The sequence below is a fragment of the Melanerpes formicivorus genome, unplaced genomic scaffold (genome assembly GCF_026170545.1).
Source record: "Melanerpes formicivorus ecotype bairdi unplaced genomic scaffold, bMelFor1.0.p_v2 SCAF_57, whole genome shotgun sequence".
In the NCBI taxonomy this organism is placed as follows: domain Eukaryota; kingdom Metazoa; phylum Chordata; class Aves; order Piciformes; family Picidae; genus Melanerpes; species Melanerpes formicivorus.
Genome location: NW_027142409.1, coordinates 665,818 through 681,765, shown reverse-complemented (window position 1 = coordinate 681,765; position 15,948 = coordinate 665,818). Strand labels below are relative to the sequence as shown.

General features: G+C 44.1%; 1 protein-coding gene across 7 annotated transcripts in view; it reads left to right on the top strand.

The window, feature by feature from the left end:
* The first annotated feature begins 1,660 nt into the window (after positions 1 to 1,660).
* The window catches only part of LOC137452680 (leiomodin-3-like), a 78,661-nt gene continuing 64,373 nt past the window's right edge, over positions 1,661 to 15,948 (top strand). For all 7 annotated transcript variants that reach the window (XR_010990138.1, XM_068161313.1, XM_068161314.1 and 4 more), the window contains exon 1: positions 1,661 to 2,230. Coding sequence is in view for 6 of the 7 variants with exons in the window: in XM_068161313.1 (XP_068017414.1) it covers positions 1,880 to 2,230 (351 nt within the window). In the remaining variant the exon portion in view is untranslated. The remainder of the gene's footprint in view (positions 2,231 to 15,948) is intronic.

The window sequence follows — 15,948 nt, the reverse complement described above, 5'->3', positions numbered from 1 at the left end:
TCACCCCTGGAGGTATTTAAAAGTTGTATAGATCTGGTGCTGAGGCACATGCTATGCTTTAGTGATGGCTTGGTACTGCTAGGTTAACTGTTGGAATTGATGACCTTAAAGGTCTCTTCCATTTGAAATGATTCTATTATCTTTAACTAGATCAGACTGCTCAGAGCCCCATCTAGCCTGGCCTGGAATGTTTACAGAGATGAGGCATCTACTACCTCCCTGAGCAACCTGTACCAGTGTTTCTACCACCCTCATTATAAAAAAATCTCTTCCTTATATCTAGTCTGAGCCTACTCTCCTTTAGTTTAAAACCATTATCCTTTGTCCTGTCACAACAGTCCCTACTAAAAAGTCTGCCCCGTCTTTCCTGGAAGCTCCCTTTAAACACAGAAATGTTGCTATAGTGCCCCCCTGGAGCCTTCTCTTCTCCAGGCTGAACAAACCTAACTCTCTCAGCCTTTCTTCATGGGTGAGGTGTTCTAGCCCTCTGATCTTTTTTTGTGGCCCTGCTCTGGACCTGCTCCAACAGGCCTATGTTTTGCTTGTGCTGAGGACTCCAGAGCTGGATACAATACTGCAGGTGGATTCCTATCAGAACAGAATAGAGCAGCAGAATCACTTCCCTTGACCTCTGGGCCATGCTTCTTTTGATGTATCCTTCTTTTGATGCAGCCCTAGTTAGTCTTCAGAGCTGTGAGCACACATTACTGGCTCATGTTCAGCTTTTCATTCACCTGTACCTCCAAGTCCTTCTCCACAGGGCTGGTCTCAATCCCTTCATACCCCAGCCTGCATTGATACCAGAAATTGCCCTGACCCAGGTGCAGGACCTTCACCTTGTTGAACCAGTTCAGCTTCTCAGTCTTGTCCAGGTTCCTCTGGATGGTATCCTGTCCCTATAAAAGAGTCCATTCCCTTACCAATCCCTTCTCTGTGCTGAATTTACTACAAACATGCTTTTTCTATTTAAACAAGCTTTATCTACTATCTTCTTTGTAGCAATGTTCTCCAGCACTAGTGAATCCCACTGAGTTTGTGTCAGGCGAGAGACACTACTGAATTAGGAGATTGTTCCTTCCCTTTGTTGCTATTCACTGCTTATTCTCAGTGACTGTCCCCCTAGAATGGCCAAGATGAAATCACCTGCACTTACTCATCAGATGGTTGGAGAAATTTTCTATCCAGCAAAGCAAAGCAGTTTGTGGTTTGAGGCGCCCTGTTTAGCCTTCTGCTGGCAGTGACCAACTGTTAGCGGCTCAGCAGCAGACCAGAGAGCGTCAGGCGCTGCATTACACAGGTCGTTCCTGCCGTCAGCGCAGGGATGCTGCTCGATAATGACACATTTGTCACGGCGACTGCGAACAGAAGCACATTCCTAAAAAGTCTTCTATCTAGACTGGCGAACTGTGTAACAATGCACCACTTGTGAGCATCCCTGCGTGTCCCCATCCTCCACCAAACACCTGTTCTCCGAGGGATGCTGATGCCCGTAGCTCCGCACTGCGCCGCCGTCGTGTTCCATGTGCCGCTTGCGTTCTTCCAGAGCGAAGATTCGCTCGGTGCATTAACTCCTTCCTCCGCCCGCTATCGGCAGCGCCCGCGGCTCCCCACCCCCCGCACCGCGCAACCGCCCTCGCGGCCAAACCCTTCGCAACGAGCCTCCTCGTAAGCAGAGACGTGTCTGCACCCCCCTGTGCTTCCCCCCACGTCCTCGCCTCCACTCCCCGCCTCGACCAGACGGTCCCGCTGCCCGGCACGGCTTCGCAGCCGCTCTGGTGTTTGGTCCTAGCTGCGGCAGCCAGCGCGGCTCTGGCACCAACTTTCCGTGCGTGGCGGAGCGGAGCATCCTCCGCCCCGACCGCGGGAAACGGGGCCGGCCATGCTAGGTCCGGCGGTGCGGCTGGCGCTGGGCGCGGGGGAACTGGTACCGACGGCCGCGGGGCTGCCGGGCCGTTTGCTGGCCCTGCTGTGGCCGGCGCTGGTGCTGGGGGCGGCCGCGCTGCTGCTCCGGCGCCGGCTGCGACGCGGCCGGGCCGCCGGGCAGGCGCGAGAAGAAGAGGAGGAGGAGGAAGAGGAGGAGGAGGAAGAAGAGGAAGAGGAGGAGGAGGAAGAAGAGAAAGAGGAGGAGGAGGAAGAAGAGGAAGAGGAGGAGGAGGATGGCTCTGCCGGCGCTCGGGCTGCCGGGGCGCTGCCGACGCGGCAGCTGGAGGAACAAAGGCGCATGGTGCAGGTAAGGGCGGCGGGAGGGTTCGTTCCCTGACCGATCCCCCGAACGGGGGTCTCCCCAGGATGAGCATCCTTCATCCTCCCCAGCATTTTTTCCTCCTGCCTGTCTTGTACTCTGCAGCCCCTCCGGGGCTACAGCCATCCCATTCCATCTCAATCCCATCCCGCATGGCCAGGCAGCCTGTCCAGCCTACAGATGCAGCGTCCCAAACCTCTTTGGGTGATTTAGGTTAGGGGGCTCAGCATTCCTCTCTGAGCCCCGTGGTGGCATCGAGATCCCAGTGCAAGACAGCAGGTTGCTAGAGCACCTGGCCTGGGATTGCTGGTTTGATTGGCCTTTCTTCTGCCACTTTGTCTAACATCATAACTTTGTCTGGACATGATCCTGTTTGCAAAGAATTAAGAAAGCTCCACATAATGTCTATGTGGAGGAGGACATGTGTCTCTGCTATGATGTTGATAACAATGTGCCAATTATTTATATTTATATTTTATTTCTATTTACACTGAGTCAAAGCTTCACTATCTGTTCTTGCATTAATTTGTGCTAGTAGCAGTGAGCTGTTGACCATGGCCACCTTGCTGAATATATGTCGAGTCTGGTATGAAGCACTGCCATGAAGTTTCTGTTTGACATTGTCATGATTGTGTCGCTGTAAGCTGTCTCTAGAAGAACAGCTCAGCATAAATTACAGAAAACAATTTCACCAAGGTGTTGCAGTATGGAAAGTAAAGCTTTCAGGAGACCATACTGAACATGAGCAAGTACTTAAAATTAGTATGTCAAGCATTTCTGATTTTTTTTTTATCTGCTACTAATACCTCCTAGCTTTCACTTCGGAGAAGGACAAACTGTGGCAATGCCAGCGACGAGCAGTGTGAGCAATCTGGCAGTGTAGGCCTAGAGCCTGACATGGTGGTAGGCCATGCTCAGCATAAATGCAGAGCCAGCTAGCAGTGTAGCAAAACAGTGCTGTGTCTGCAGCATGTAACTAAAACAGGACACTGGCAGCTATAAACATGGAAAGTTATCTTGGAACAACAGGACATGCACCTGCATCAACAAACCTTGGGTGTCGTTAGTAGTTGGACCAATAATCTGTAATAGTGCGATGGGAACCAATGAAGCCATGCCAACAAGGCACTCCAAGTTTTTATAAGTTGTAGAAGTTCCCTTGCTACGCACTTCTGCCTTTCCTGTCTCTTCTTCTTCTACACTTTACTGTGCTATACTCGCACTACAGGCCTGCACCATAGGCCTGCAACACTGGAACAATAAAGGAACAATACTCGATCATATTGGTCAGCTGTACTGATTCCAATCTCCGTTGCCCATAACAAACTGTATTTGAGTTGTGTTTAGTATTTTTATTATTTTCTTCTTAGGTGGCCTATAAAATAAGGTTTTCTTGTTCTTCATTAGTACAAATGTCTCAGGCTTTCCATCATAGCATAGTTTTCAGGGTTTTATTATTTTGCTATGGAAATTTTAACTTCTAGATGTATTATAGTGTGGTGGTGAGAGAAGGCCCAGCTCTCCCTCCCCCACAAAGAAAGAAACCACGGCTGACTCAGTCGGAGGAGCAAAGGGTAGAACTCTCCCCCTACCTCCCTTTTTCCCAAAAAAGGGTTAGAGAGATGTGCTGGGTTGAGGCAGCCCCCTTCCCCACCCCTGGCAACAATAGACACTCAGACAAACGGATTGCAAAAGTGATGGAAAGTTTAAATAGAAAGCAGTGAACTTTTACAGAAAAGCAAAAGCACAGTGACAAAGAAAGATCCCAAAACAGACCCAGAGAGATCCCATCCCCTCCTGAGGGTACACCCGAGACCCCCAGGGCTCCTTCTTCCCCCTCCCATTGCTAGGCTAGTCTCAGCTGGCCAGATCTGAGACTGCCCATCCCCCCGTGGCCTTAGGCCTAGCCAGGCCCAAAGCCAGGAGACATCTCCCCCAGTTACCGGCTGACGGAGGAGGAAGAAAAGAGAGCGTGCGAGATTCCGCACTGCATCTTATAGTGGTGCAAAGGATTGTGGTATGAAATATTACATAATTTCCTGTGTCCACCCCTCTGGGCTGGACTTCTGGACACAGGAAGTAAACATTGCAGGGGGGCACCCAGCTCAAACTGCAACACGCCACCCCTTATTTCATACCATAATCTTTGCACCCAAACACTTCATTAAATCAGAAATCTTCCGATGACATGTTCGGCGAAGTCCATGTCTCCATCTGGGCGTCCACCCAAACAGTCTCTCATTCAGGCTCTAGTGTCAGTCCATTCCAGTTCTTCTTCCCTCATCTAATGGATCCTCTCAGCGATGCAGAGTTCACTCTTCTGCGGTGCAAGCTCTTCATGGATCCGTTGGACATCCTGGTCACCTGGAAAGAACCTCACAACTTCTCAACCAAACCTTTATTCCCATCTCTATTTACTCAGCGGCATATTTCCACTCCTGGGGCAAGCCAGTCAGAACAATCAGGCTCTAACTGCTTCTCCACCCCTCCAGGAAAACAGCACGCTGAGCCTTCCACAACCCTGCACGGACCTATCCCAAGCCCAGTGCTGACCGCTTCCAGCCACGGCCCGAGGCTCTACGGATGCATGTCACAGTACACCGCCTTCCCGCTAGGCGTTCGCGTACCAAGACGTGACAGCATCCAACAACACAACCCTCCCCCAGAAGAGGGAGGGGCTGCACCACAACCTAGTGAGAAGAAGGGAGGTGGAGCCAGGTGCTTGGCGCCATTTTCGGAACTCGTCCGAAAAAGTCGGGAAAGAGACTAGGGCCGGCCCCGCCGCAGCCCGAGCGCACGGCCAGGACCGCCATCGCCGCTCCGAGCGCACGGCCGTGCTCACTGCCGCCGCAGCCCGAGCGGACAGCCAGGGGCCACCGGCGCCGCTCCAAGCGCACGGCCGGTCCCGCCGCCACCGCAGCCTGAGCGGACAGCCGGGGACGGCCGTCACCACTCCGAGCGCACGGCCGGGCCCGCCGCTGCCCGAGCATACAGGAGGGCTCTGGCCACGTCTACCGCCGCGGTACAGAATCAAAATCACCTCCACCCCTCGGGCATTCAAACGCCTCCTCCAGCAAAAGCCACAAGCACGTCCTCAGGGCCCTTGAGAACAACTTTCAGCTGGAGTCCCCGTTCGCCCATAGAGAGCCGAGCTCGCCCGCTCGCCGCGGCTGACCCTACCCCGCAGCGAGAACGGACCTGACTTTGATCTGCTCGCCACTGCTCCTCCCCCACTTCACTCCCTGCCGCTTCTACCGCTCCGCAGAGAATAAAGGTGGAGGAAGGCAGGTCCCGCATTCTCAAGCAGTGCCCCCATTCCGATGGTTAAGAACCACCCCTGCTTGAAATAGCAGGAGGGACTCTGTGCCACTGGTCACGCACCAGGAGTCCCCCTGCAATCCACAAGAACTTAACACAATCGCCCCAACACAACACATGAGCCCCCAAATGCCAAAAACCAAAACGACACCCAGAACTAAATTTAAACTCTCTTATCTTTTGCAATTCGATCTGCAGAGTAGCCGCAATAACCAACTCCTACTCCTGGCTGGCTCCGCAAGGAATGTAAAGGGGGTGGGGGCAGACCCTCTGCCCACCTTAACCATCCTCTGCTACCAAGAATGTGCTGGGTTGAGGCAGCCCCCTTCCCCACCCCTGGCAACAATAAACACTCAGACAAATGGATTGCAAAAGTGATGGAAAGTTTAAATAGAAAGCAGTGAACTTTTACAGAAAAGCAAAAGCACAGTGACAAAGAAAGATCCCAAAACAGACCCAGAGAGATCCCATCCCCACCTGAGGGTACACCCGAGACCCCCAGGGCTCCTTCTTCCCCCTCCCACTGCTAGGCTAGTCTCAGCTGGCCAGATCTGAGACTGCCCATCCCGGCTATCCTCAGATGTAAATGATTCAAAAGTCCAAGAAAATCAGAAAATAAGAAAATGGAAAACAGTTTGTCTCTTTGCAGACGAAGCAATGAAAAGGGAAACAGGGATACAGGGACTCTCAGATGACTCAGGGTTCTCAGGGTTTGTGCACCGTAGATTCCTCGTAGATTCTTCCTTGGACGCGATGTATCTATACAAGAGTCTGAAATGCAACTTTTAGCTAAAGATAAATTTCTTTGTGGAATACACTGAATTTCACCATTCTCTTGCATTACCCAATAAGTGTGACCCGGACCTTCAGCTGAAACCACCCCTCGGACAGGTCTAGCCACTCCTGAGGGTGAAAATACCCAAAGAGTTTTACCTAGCAGATTCTTTTCTCTAACAACAGGAACTCTATCACCTTCTACTTTCTGTAGCAGATCTGAATGTGCAGGTCCAGCTCAGTTCACTGAACCTCTACTATTTACCAGCCACGTTGCTTGTGCTAAATGTTTTTCCCAGTTTTTCAAAGATCCACCCCCCATGGCTTTAAGAGTGCTCTTCAACAAACCGTTGTAGCGTTCAATCTTCCCTGAAGCTGGTGCATAGTAGGGGATGTGAAATATCCACTCAATACCATGCTCTTTTGCCCAGTTCTTTACAAGGTTGTTTTTGAAATGAGTTCCATTGTCTGACTCAATCCTCTCTGGAGTTCCGTGTCTCCACAGGATTTGTCTCTCCAGACCGAGAATGGTGTTGCGTGCAGTTGCATGTGGAACTGGATAAGTTTCCAACCATCCAGTGTTTGCCTCTACCATAGTAAGCACGTATTGCTTACCAGAACGAGAACGTGGTAGAGTGATGTAGTCAATCTGCCAAGCTTCACCATATTTGTACTTGGACCATCTGTCACCATACCACAAGGGCTTAAGTCGTTTTGCCTGCTTAATAGCAGCAAAAATGTCACAGTCATGGATGACTTGTGTGATAGCATCCATGGAAATGTCTATGGATCTGTCACGAGCCCATTGGTATGTATTTGTATTTTAGCTTTCTTGTCATCTGCTTAGTGCCTCCACCCAGTAACAAGACATCAGAATACATGTAACAGGGCATTTAATAGAGAGAAGTGGGAAGCACTGAGTGAAACATTGCCAGGAAAAAGAATAATTAAAAAATCAGTACTGTTATGCAAAGACTTGATAAGACTTTTTTTGATCACCCCAAGGTCAGGAAAGAAGAATTTGAACTGGAACAATTTCAGGGAAGGATAGCTTGAATGTCTGGAAAAACAGGGAGTCTATTAGACATGGAGAAATCAAAACACCTTGGCTCTTTAACAGATTACATCAGAGAGTGTTGTATAATATGGCTGCAATACAATACAAAAGTAGAAGCAAGGGATGGAAAAGATTCTTAAGGAAAAGGAAAATGTTGATGTAGTAAAATATTTATAAACTAGCATGAATAAGATTAGGTTGGAAAGTGGATGGAAGTTTCTTCCAGAGAAATTACATTCCCTGTGCTTTTCCCAAAGAAACAAACAATCCAGTCACTTTCAAACTTAAATAGTTTGTGAAAGGGATTATATCTTAGGACCACAAGATTATATCACAGCAAGTCTCTGCCAGTCATATTTGCCAACTTATATTCAGATAGAAATGATCCAGACAAAAACACTCTGGATGAACAGGGAACTTGGCACAGGGATCAGACCTCATAACTTCCTTGTAAAACTGCAATCAGAAAGCTCCTTTTGGGAGCTCCACAGAAGAAAGTGAAAACATTCAATAAATACTTCTGTATTGGCCAGAAAGAGAACAGTGGGTTTCTGTGGCTTCCCATACCATTACCAGCACAATGGTGAACATGTTTGAGAATCAGCAGGTCCAGGTAACTTGAAATCAAAAGCCACAAAGGAGTTAGAGGAGGGAGACTTGGCACACTGATGATAAACACTGGAAAAGCTGGAAAGTTCAAGAAGGCTGGAAATGGGCCCACATGAAGGCATCAGCACATGGAAATCAAGATTATTTGCGTAACTACAGGCCAGCTACACTGCCACTCTCGGACAAGATAATGGGAATACTTCCATTAGCAAGGCTCAGCAAAGATGGAAACAAAAAGAACATAAGGAATGGCAGATGATTCCCTGTCTTTTTCAGGCTAGATTGATTTAATTATTGGAGAGACTGCAGAATTGAGAGATGATGGTAAACACAGCTTTTTAGAGCTCAGTACTCCTGAAGCATTGCAATTAAAAAGAACAGCATGCAACATCAATAAATCACACATTAATTGAATCATGAACGTGCTAATTTATAGGTCTCAAAGAGTGACTGTCAATGGGGAATCACCTAATAACAAACTGCAGGGATCAGTGTATGCTTGATGCTATTCAATATTTTCTGCACTGTTCTGAAAGCAAATACAAGAAACATTGCTGACATAATTTACTGTAGATGACACAAAGTTTGACAGAATGATAGATAATGATGAAGATAAGGCTGTCATCTAGGATCATTTGGAGAGAGACCTAAACTGAGCTCATTCAAACAACCTGTGTTTTAAATCAGAGGGAAGGGAGATTACAGATTTCATAGCAAAGAGCGCTGACCATCTGTTTAATGAGGCCGCCTCTGAAAAACAGCAACATTGGAAAGATTTAGGGAGCCTCTCAGACAACATGAGCTCCCTAGTTGATGGAAGAGGATAAAGGAATTTTTTTCTGTACAAGCAAGGAAGTTGCTTAGTAGGAGCAGAGAAGCTATTTTTCCTCACTAATTGCCTAAAGCTGATCCTGGAAAAAATTGTTGCGGTTCTGGTGTCAAAAGTTAAAGTATTCTGGCAAACTGGAGAAGTCAAGAAACATGTCATGGGAATCAGTTAGCAGTGGACAAAAAAAGAAAATAAAGAGCTCAGTCTCAACAAGTTATCAAAAACAAGTGTGAAAGGACTGATTACAGTACATGCATTTGTTTTTACAAAAATACAGTCTGAGGTGGGGGGTGGGGAGTGTGTGGATAAAGCATAGTAAAAGGTAAAAGCCATGGCTGCACACTGTATTTTTGATGAAACAAAAGGTGCATTTCTAATAGTGTGTGTGCTAGTGTGCTACAGCCTTGGCAATAATGACCTGCGGTGTATGCACCAAAAGGACACAGACTTTCCTCATTGGACAAATGTTCCAGTCCCTCATCCACCCCCTTAGCCTTCCTTAGACCCACCTGGATGTGTGGGTCTAAGGTGATCTGGTATAGATGATCCTGCTCTGCCAGGGTCGTTGGACTGGATGACCTTTCGAGGTCCCTTCCAGCCCCTGACATTTTGTGATTCTGTGATTCTGTGACACTATGCACCTTCAGCCTTCACCAAGGAGGGACAAGTGAGTGGTGCTGTGCGATATGCATGACTTGTGGCATGCATGACACCTTTGAGCGTGCACCCTTCACACGCTCATGAAACTTGACTTATTTCTAGCTGCAGATCATTGTGGGATGGAAAGTAACAATTTGTGAGTTAAGTCAAATCACAGGATGATGTGTAACAGTACTAATTGAGTCTGACAGCAGAACACAGTCCAAGTGTTGATGAATTCAAGCTCTTTAAAGCACAGGCCATTATCCTCATTACAGTCACAGTTCATGTCTGACTGACATCTGGTGTTTTCCACTCCCTGAGTCCTCAGGGCTGTGGGCATCCCCCCTAGACACCACAGTGGCTGCAGTAACCGTTTGGCCCCAGCCCTCTTGTGGTGTCCTTGTGTAAGATCTATCTCATGAGAGCAGTCTATCCCCCTTTTCAGCCCCACAAAAGTCATAAATAGAAAGTGTAATGTAGGGGAAAGACCGGAGGAGGCAGGTATAGGAGAGCCTGCTCTGGCAGCTCTGGGAGGGTTGGCACCAATCACGAGGTAATGAGATACTAGAACAGATTTTGCTGCAGCCTCTCGAGTAGGTTCCCAGCAGGGGGAAGGGGATAGCACTGCACAGCTTGACTGTGAAAACAGAAAGCTGTAATGGAGGCACAGTAAAAGCTCCTGGCCAACATGTCCTCCCCGGCCATTGTTTAATTTAACCATGGCATGTCATTAGGCCCTTTAGAAAACCAGGAGCCTCAAAAGTCCAATGCAAGCACAGAGAAAGGCATTGCTAACATGGGAATTTAACAGATCACAGTGAAGAAATTTTTCCATGAATCGTTTGGACTCTCATTGTGCAAACAGAGCACAGGACAAGCCTGAGACTAAGCAGCAGTCTCAGCTCTGAAACTGCGGGAAAGGCAGGTGGACAGCCTGAGAAATCATAGCCAAGTGTTTCTGGGGATAGGGCTCAGGAGAGAAAACCTAGGAAGAGCTCACATGGTTTGGGACCATGATTAAAATAAAGTCAGGTATGCATGAGCAGTAACTTACTGCTCCTGTGTTCAGGGAAGTAGGATTTTGTACTTTTTTGCTGCAAACCAGCCAGTATAAAAATATATGAGCCCATTTTCAGTTTTCTCCCTCTAACTGATTTTTTTTATGAGATCTTGAAGTTTAGTGAGCTGCTTCACTTAAAAAGGTCAACATGAATTTGAAAGTTTTAACTATGTGCCTGTGCATAAATGTGAGTTTAGGCACCTCAAATTATTTCAGCTTCCAACTGAGGGCAGTAACTTTCTCTGCAACATCAGCAGCTTAACTGAAAGAGTACACTTCTAATGAGATAAGTGCAAAGCATAGCCAGAAAGAATTTAGGAGATGCATTAGAAAAAGACAGCTTCAAAATATTGTTAGAAATGAGCTCATTAAAATGTGCTTGTTTTGATCTCTGCATCCCACACAGTACAAAGGGTCCACTGGCTGCATATCAAGGTGGGTGGAAAGATCAATTCCTATCAAGTAGATCAGCAGAAGTAAGCAAGGACATAGGTGTCTGATTTCACTTGTGTGTTTTTTTATCTTCCTCTTATGACTACATTTCATTTTAAACTTTGAACTTGAGCAAAAGTGCACAAAGCGACAGATGTTGGAAGACAAAAACATGGACAGGCATCGGGGCCTCGGATGTCACAGGATATAAATACAGGCCACAGAATATAAACAAGGGGGAGTGGCAGGGTCACAGACAATAAACATGGGCTGTGCAAGGAGGTTCTGTGTAAACATGGCATCCCTAGTGGGAGATGCTACAGAGACTTTTTGCAGAAAGACTGAAGGAGTTAGGTCCTTTTTCCATAGAGAAGAGAAGGCCCAGGGGAGCATCTCACCACATTACTCCAATACTTGAGTGGTTATGAAGAGGTCTCTTTTCACAAGGGGACACATGGAAAAGAAAAGGGACAAAACCCATAGAATCATAGAATACTAGGAGTTGGAAAGGACCTTCAGAGATCATCAAGTCCAACCTCCCTGCAAAGAACTGCTTAGGGCAGGTCATGCAGGAATGTGTCCAGGAGGGTTTTGAAGATCGCTAGAGAAGGAGACTCCACAACCCCTCTGGGCAGCCTGTTGCATTGCTCCATGACCCTCACAATAAGAAAGGTGCACCAGTTTTCGTCACAACATAGGAAAGGAAATTTTTTACACTGAGAACAATCAATTGCTGTTGTAATCTCCTCAGGGATATGGTAGAGCCCCCATTGCTGGAGGTTTTCAAGATGCTATTGGACAGAGTGCTAGAGTCTTTCATCTAGATTCCTTTTCATATAAAAAGTTGCACTAGAGGATATTTTGAGATCTTCTCCAACCTGGGCTTTTCTATAATTCCATGAACTACACAAGCTGCAAGACAAACACTTGCAAGGTCATGAGCTATTCACAGAGAGGGTCGGGGAAGGAAGATGTTCATGGATGTGGGAACAGAGCAGGTCAGGACACATGTCGTGGGTTTGAGAGGAAGGCCCAGCCTTCTCCCCCCCACAAAGTGAAGGAAAAAAAATTACCACAGCTAGCCACAGCTGGAGAAGCAAAAAAGGAAAATGCTATATTTACAAGCAGTTTTAGGGAATGCAGGGTATATATACACAATTTAGAATATTTACAATATATACATAGAAATATACAGCACAGTAATACAGGAACGAAATTCCCCTCCCTTCTGGAGGAGGGTTCCCCCCCTGTACCCCCTTCTCTCCCCTTTTTCCCCAAAGAGGGTTAGAAAGAGCGAAAAAGAGCAATTGTTAATTAAAGCAGAATATGTGAGTAGAGGCCTTATCTGTCCAAGGTCAGTCTGGCAGAGAGCCTAGAAGCAGACAAGCTGGAAAGGGAGGGAAGAGCGAGCTGAGGAAAGTCTCAGTCGTACTCAAAACTTAGTTGCATTCTACCAATCTACCAATGAAATTCATTTAGACCTGTCCTTTGTTTATAAAACATTCAGCCACAGTACTGTCCCTTTCTTAAAGGCACAGCCTCAAACAGTCACAATAGCAGTCCACCCCTTCTAAACAATTTCATTGGCTGTTCATAGTGTCCATCCAATCCAAGACAATATTTACAGTTCGTAAGCAAAGTTAATAGTCCATTCCAGCTATACTCAGATGTAGATGATTCAAAAGTTCAAGAAAATCAGGAAATGAGAAAAAATGGAAAACAGTTTATCTCTTCGCCGATGAAGTGAAGAAAAGGGAAACAGAGATTCTCAGGGTCTCTTAGTTGACTCAGGGCTCTCAGGGTTAGAATAAACAAATCTTTATTAGAATAAACCAAACCAGGTTGGAAGAGACCTTCAAGATCATCGTGTCCAACCCATCAACCAATCCAACCCACCCAAACAGCTAACCCATGGCACCAAGCACCCCATCAAGTCTCCTTCTGAACACCTTCAATGACGGCGACTCCACCACCTCCCCGGGCAACCCATTCCATAGCGCAATCCCTCTTTCTGTATAGAACTTCTTCTGTATAGAACTTCTCAGTGGTTGGAACTAACTCAGTGGTTGGAACTCATGGCAGTGGTTGGAACTAAATGATCCTTGTGGTCCTTTCCAACCTTGACTCATTCCACGAGTCTATGATTCCACAGATTTTGTAACTAATTTTGAGTGGTTTTGTTTGTTTTTAATGTGAGCTATTTTAAAATTTTTAATTAATTTTTTGCTTCATTTCTTTAATATTTTGAAATCTACTTTCAATAAATCTATTTCATTTTTTTTTAATTTCATTATATGGATGTATATTTTATTTCTAAGTTAATTTAATTTTTTTAATTATTTTTACATGTTTACAATCGTTTTTATTTAATTTTTTAATTTCTTTTCATTTCAGTTTGATTTTTTGTAAATTATTTTTATATTTTTTCTTTTTAATTCTAATTTGAGTTGTTTCACCCTTTATGTTGATTGTATCTCTTTTATTATTTATTTTTTGTTTCTTTTGTTATTTCATTTAATTTTATTATTTTCTATTCTGAATTTATTATTTTTAAATGTTTAATATTTTGCCTTTTAATCTAGTTATTTTGTTTAATCTTTAATTAATTTTAATTTTTCTTTTTAAATTATTTTTATACTGTTTTAATGTGGTTTTTTCTTCATTGCATTTTAGTATATTTTTTTTTATCTGCACTTTTTAATTATTTTTTGTTAACTTTTTTGTTTTGTTAATTTTAATCTAATTTTGATATATATTTTATTCCCAATTAATTTTTGTTATTTTTGTATTTTAATTTTCTTTGTTCTTTACATTTTTATTATTACTATTTTTAACTTACTTTTTGTAATTTTTAATTTATTTCTTTTTTACCTTCATTATTATAATTTTTATTTTGTTATTGTAATTTTTAATCTGTATTTTAATTTGTAATTCTAATCAATATTTCATTTTCAATTAATTTTATTTTTGTAATTTCTATTTTTTCTTTTTATCTAGTGTTTAATCTTTTATTTTTTATCTTATATTCTTTATTGTAATTATTTTTTATTTTGCATGTTTGTTTTATTTAATCTATTGTCTATTTTAATTTTCATTTTTGCTTTTGTATTATATTTTTTAACCTGCTTCTTTTCTATCAATTCTTTTTTATTATCATTTTTCATTTTAATTTTCTTGATTTTTCTTTATATAAATTTTTGTTTGTTTTAATCTAGTAGTCTTGATAATCCTTATTTTTATTTTTTGCTAACAATTCTTATGTTTTTTCTGTTAATAGCTATTCTGTGTTAGTAATCTTTATGATTTTTCAGTGTGTCATATTTTGTTTTTAATATTTTGTTTTTATTGCTGCTCTTCTTTTTTATTACTATTCTGTTATTTAGTACTCTATGTTTTGTATCCAGAGTTTTTGTGCTTTTGTTATATATTTCTATGTTTAAATTTTTTCCTTGCACATGTTACCTTTTTGTTTACCATTTTTTTTTTTGCATTTTTTTGTATTTTTTCTAGTCTATGTCTAAGAAGGAAATATAAAGACATTACCTTAGCTAAGGAATACTTTTTAAAATGAATACCTATTTACTACAAATCTTAACTATATTACATGGAGCTCCTTTGAAATGCCATGGCACACAACTAAGAAGGTTTGAACCAAAAGAAATCTTACAATGTGAACTCATTACTAAGTACTTACACCTTACTACAATTACTATGTACTGGGTATCTGTAAATATCAAATGCTTACCATTCATTATGCTTACCAGGAAAACTTGGCAAAATTCTAGATAACAAATCGCTTAAGGACATTGCAATCAGAAATGAAGAAATTATCACTGTAACTTTAAATCAGAGCAGAGCTTTGGTTGGCAAGAGTCCTACCAGAAAATCCTCCCTTTTCTGGGGGTGGGGATAGGGGTGGGTGGCTAGCAAGGTGTGAACTAGTTCTATTGTTTCTCTATTAGGGTCTTCATTAGCATTGTCAAATGCCAAAATATCCAGCATTTCTACCTTCATATCGTGAGTCAGGTCTGAATTAGTATTGAATGCCATATGTAAGGGATGGTATTGACAAAGGAACCAAGTGTCCCTGTTAGACCCTGCTCAGTAATAAGAAACACAGGATCAGAGTTATTGTCCTGGATTTTGGACCACCCTTTGATCACTAAATCCTGACTTAATTGCAAAGCCTTCTCAGGAAGCTGCAATTGCTGATAAGATCTGGCAAAGATCTCGTCCCAATGAGATGGTTAATGGTGACACCTCATAGAGTCTGCTGGCTGCTGGGGTGTGGCTTCCGAGGCATTTACAAGTGAATTACCATTTAATTGAGGAGTTGCAAGGTCTAAGACGGTGTGACTTTCAAAGTCTGCTTGCTGCTGAAGCTCAGACAGCACTGTCTTGGATGTAACTTTTTTGTTGCAATCAGAATATCATCCGTAGACTTATAGATGTCACAAGTCTATGTCACAATGAGTCTGTTTAAGTGGGAAGAGAGTGCCTTGAGGATTCAAGCATGCCTTTGATATCGGTGGGTGGAGTCTGCCTTAATCAATGACTCAGTAGATGCAGACTTTGTTAAGTCCTCCTAGTGTGAGCAAATTGTAAAGAAAACGATCCTTCAAATGAATAATAATCAGGTCCCAATTTGTGGGAACTGGGAGTTGGGAGGCCAGGTTGTAAGGCACCCACCTCCTCCATGATCGCTCTCAGACCTCGTAATAAACACCATTTGCTGACATACGTGTGTCAAAAGGGATTAACAAATGTGTTGGAAACAACTGATTGATTGCAGCAGTTGTGTATCCTGACTGTAGCCCATAGGTAGCTATGGCTTGTCTAGCTTCTGTTAAAGAACATTAGTCAGTTCAGAGATTAGTCATTGTTAACCTTGTCCATCTGTGACTACATTTCCCACAATACCTTTCCACCAGCGCAGCGGGACAGTTCCCTGTACCTCCCTCCCACCTACCGATCGCCCCATCGGG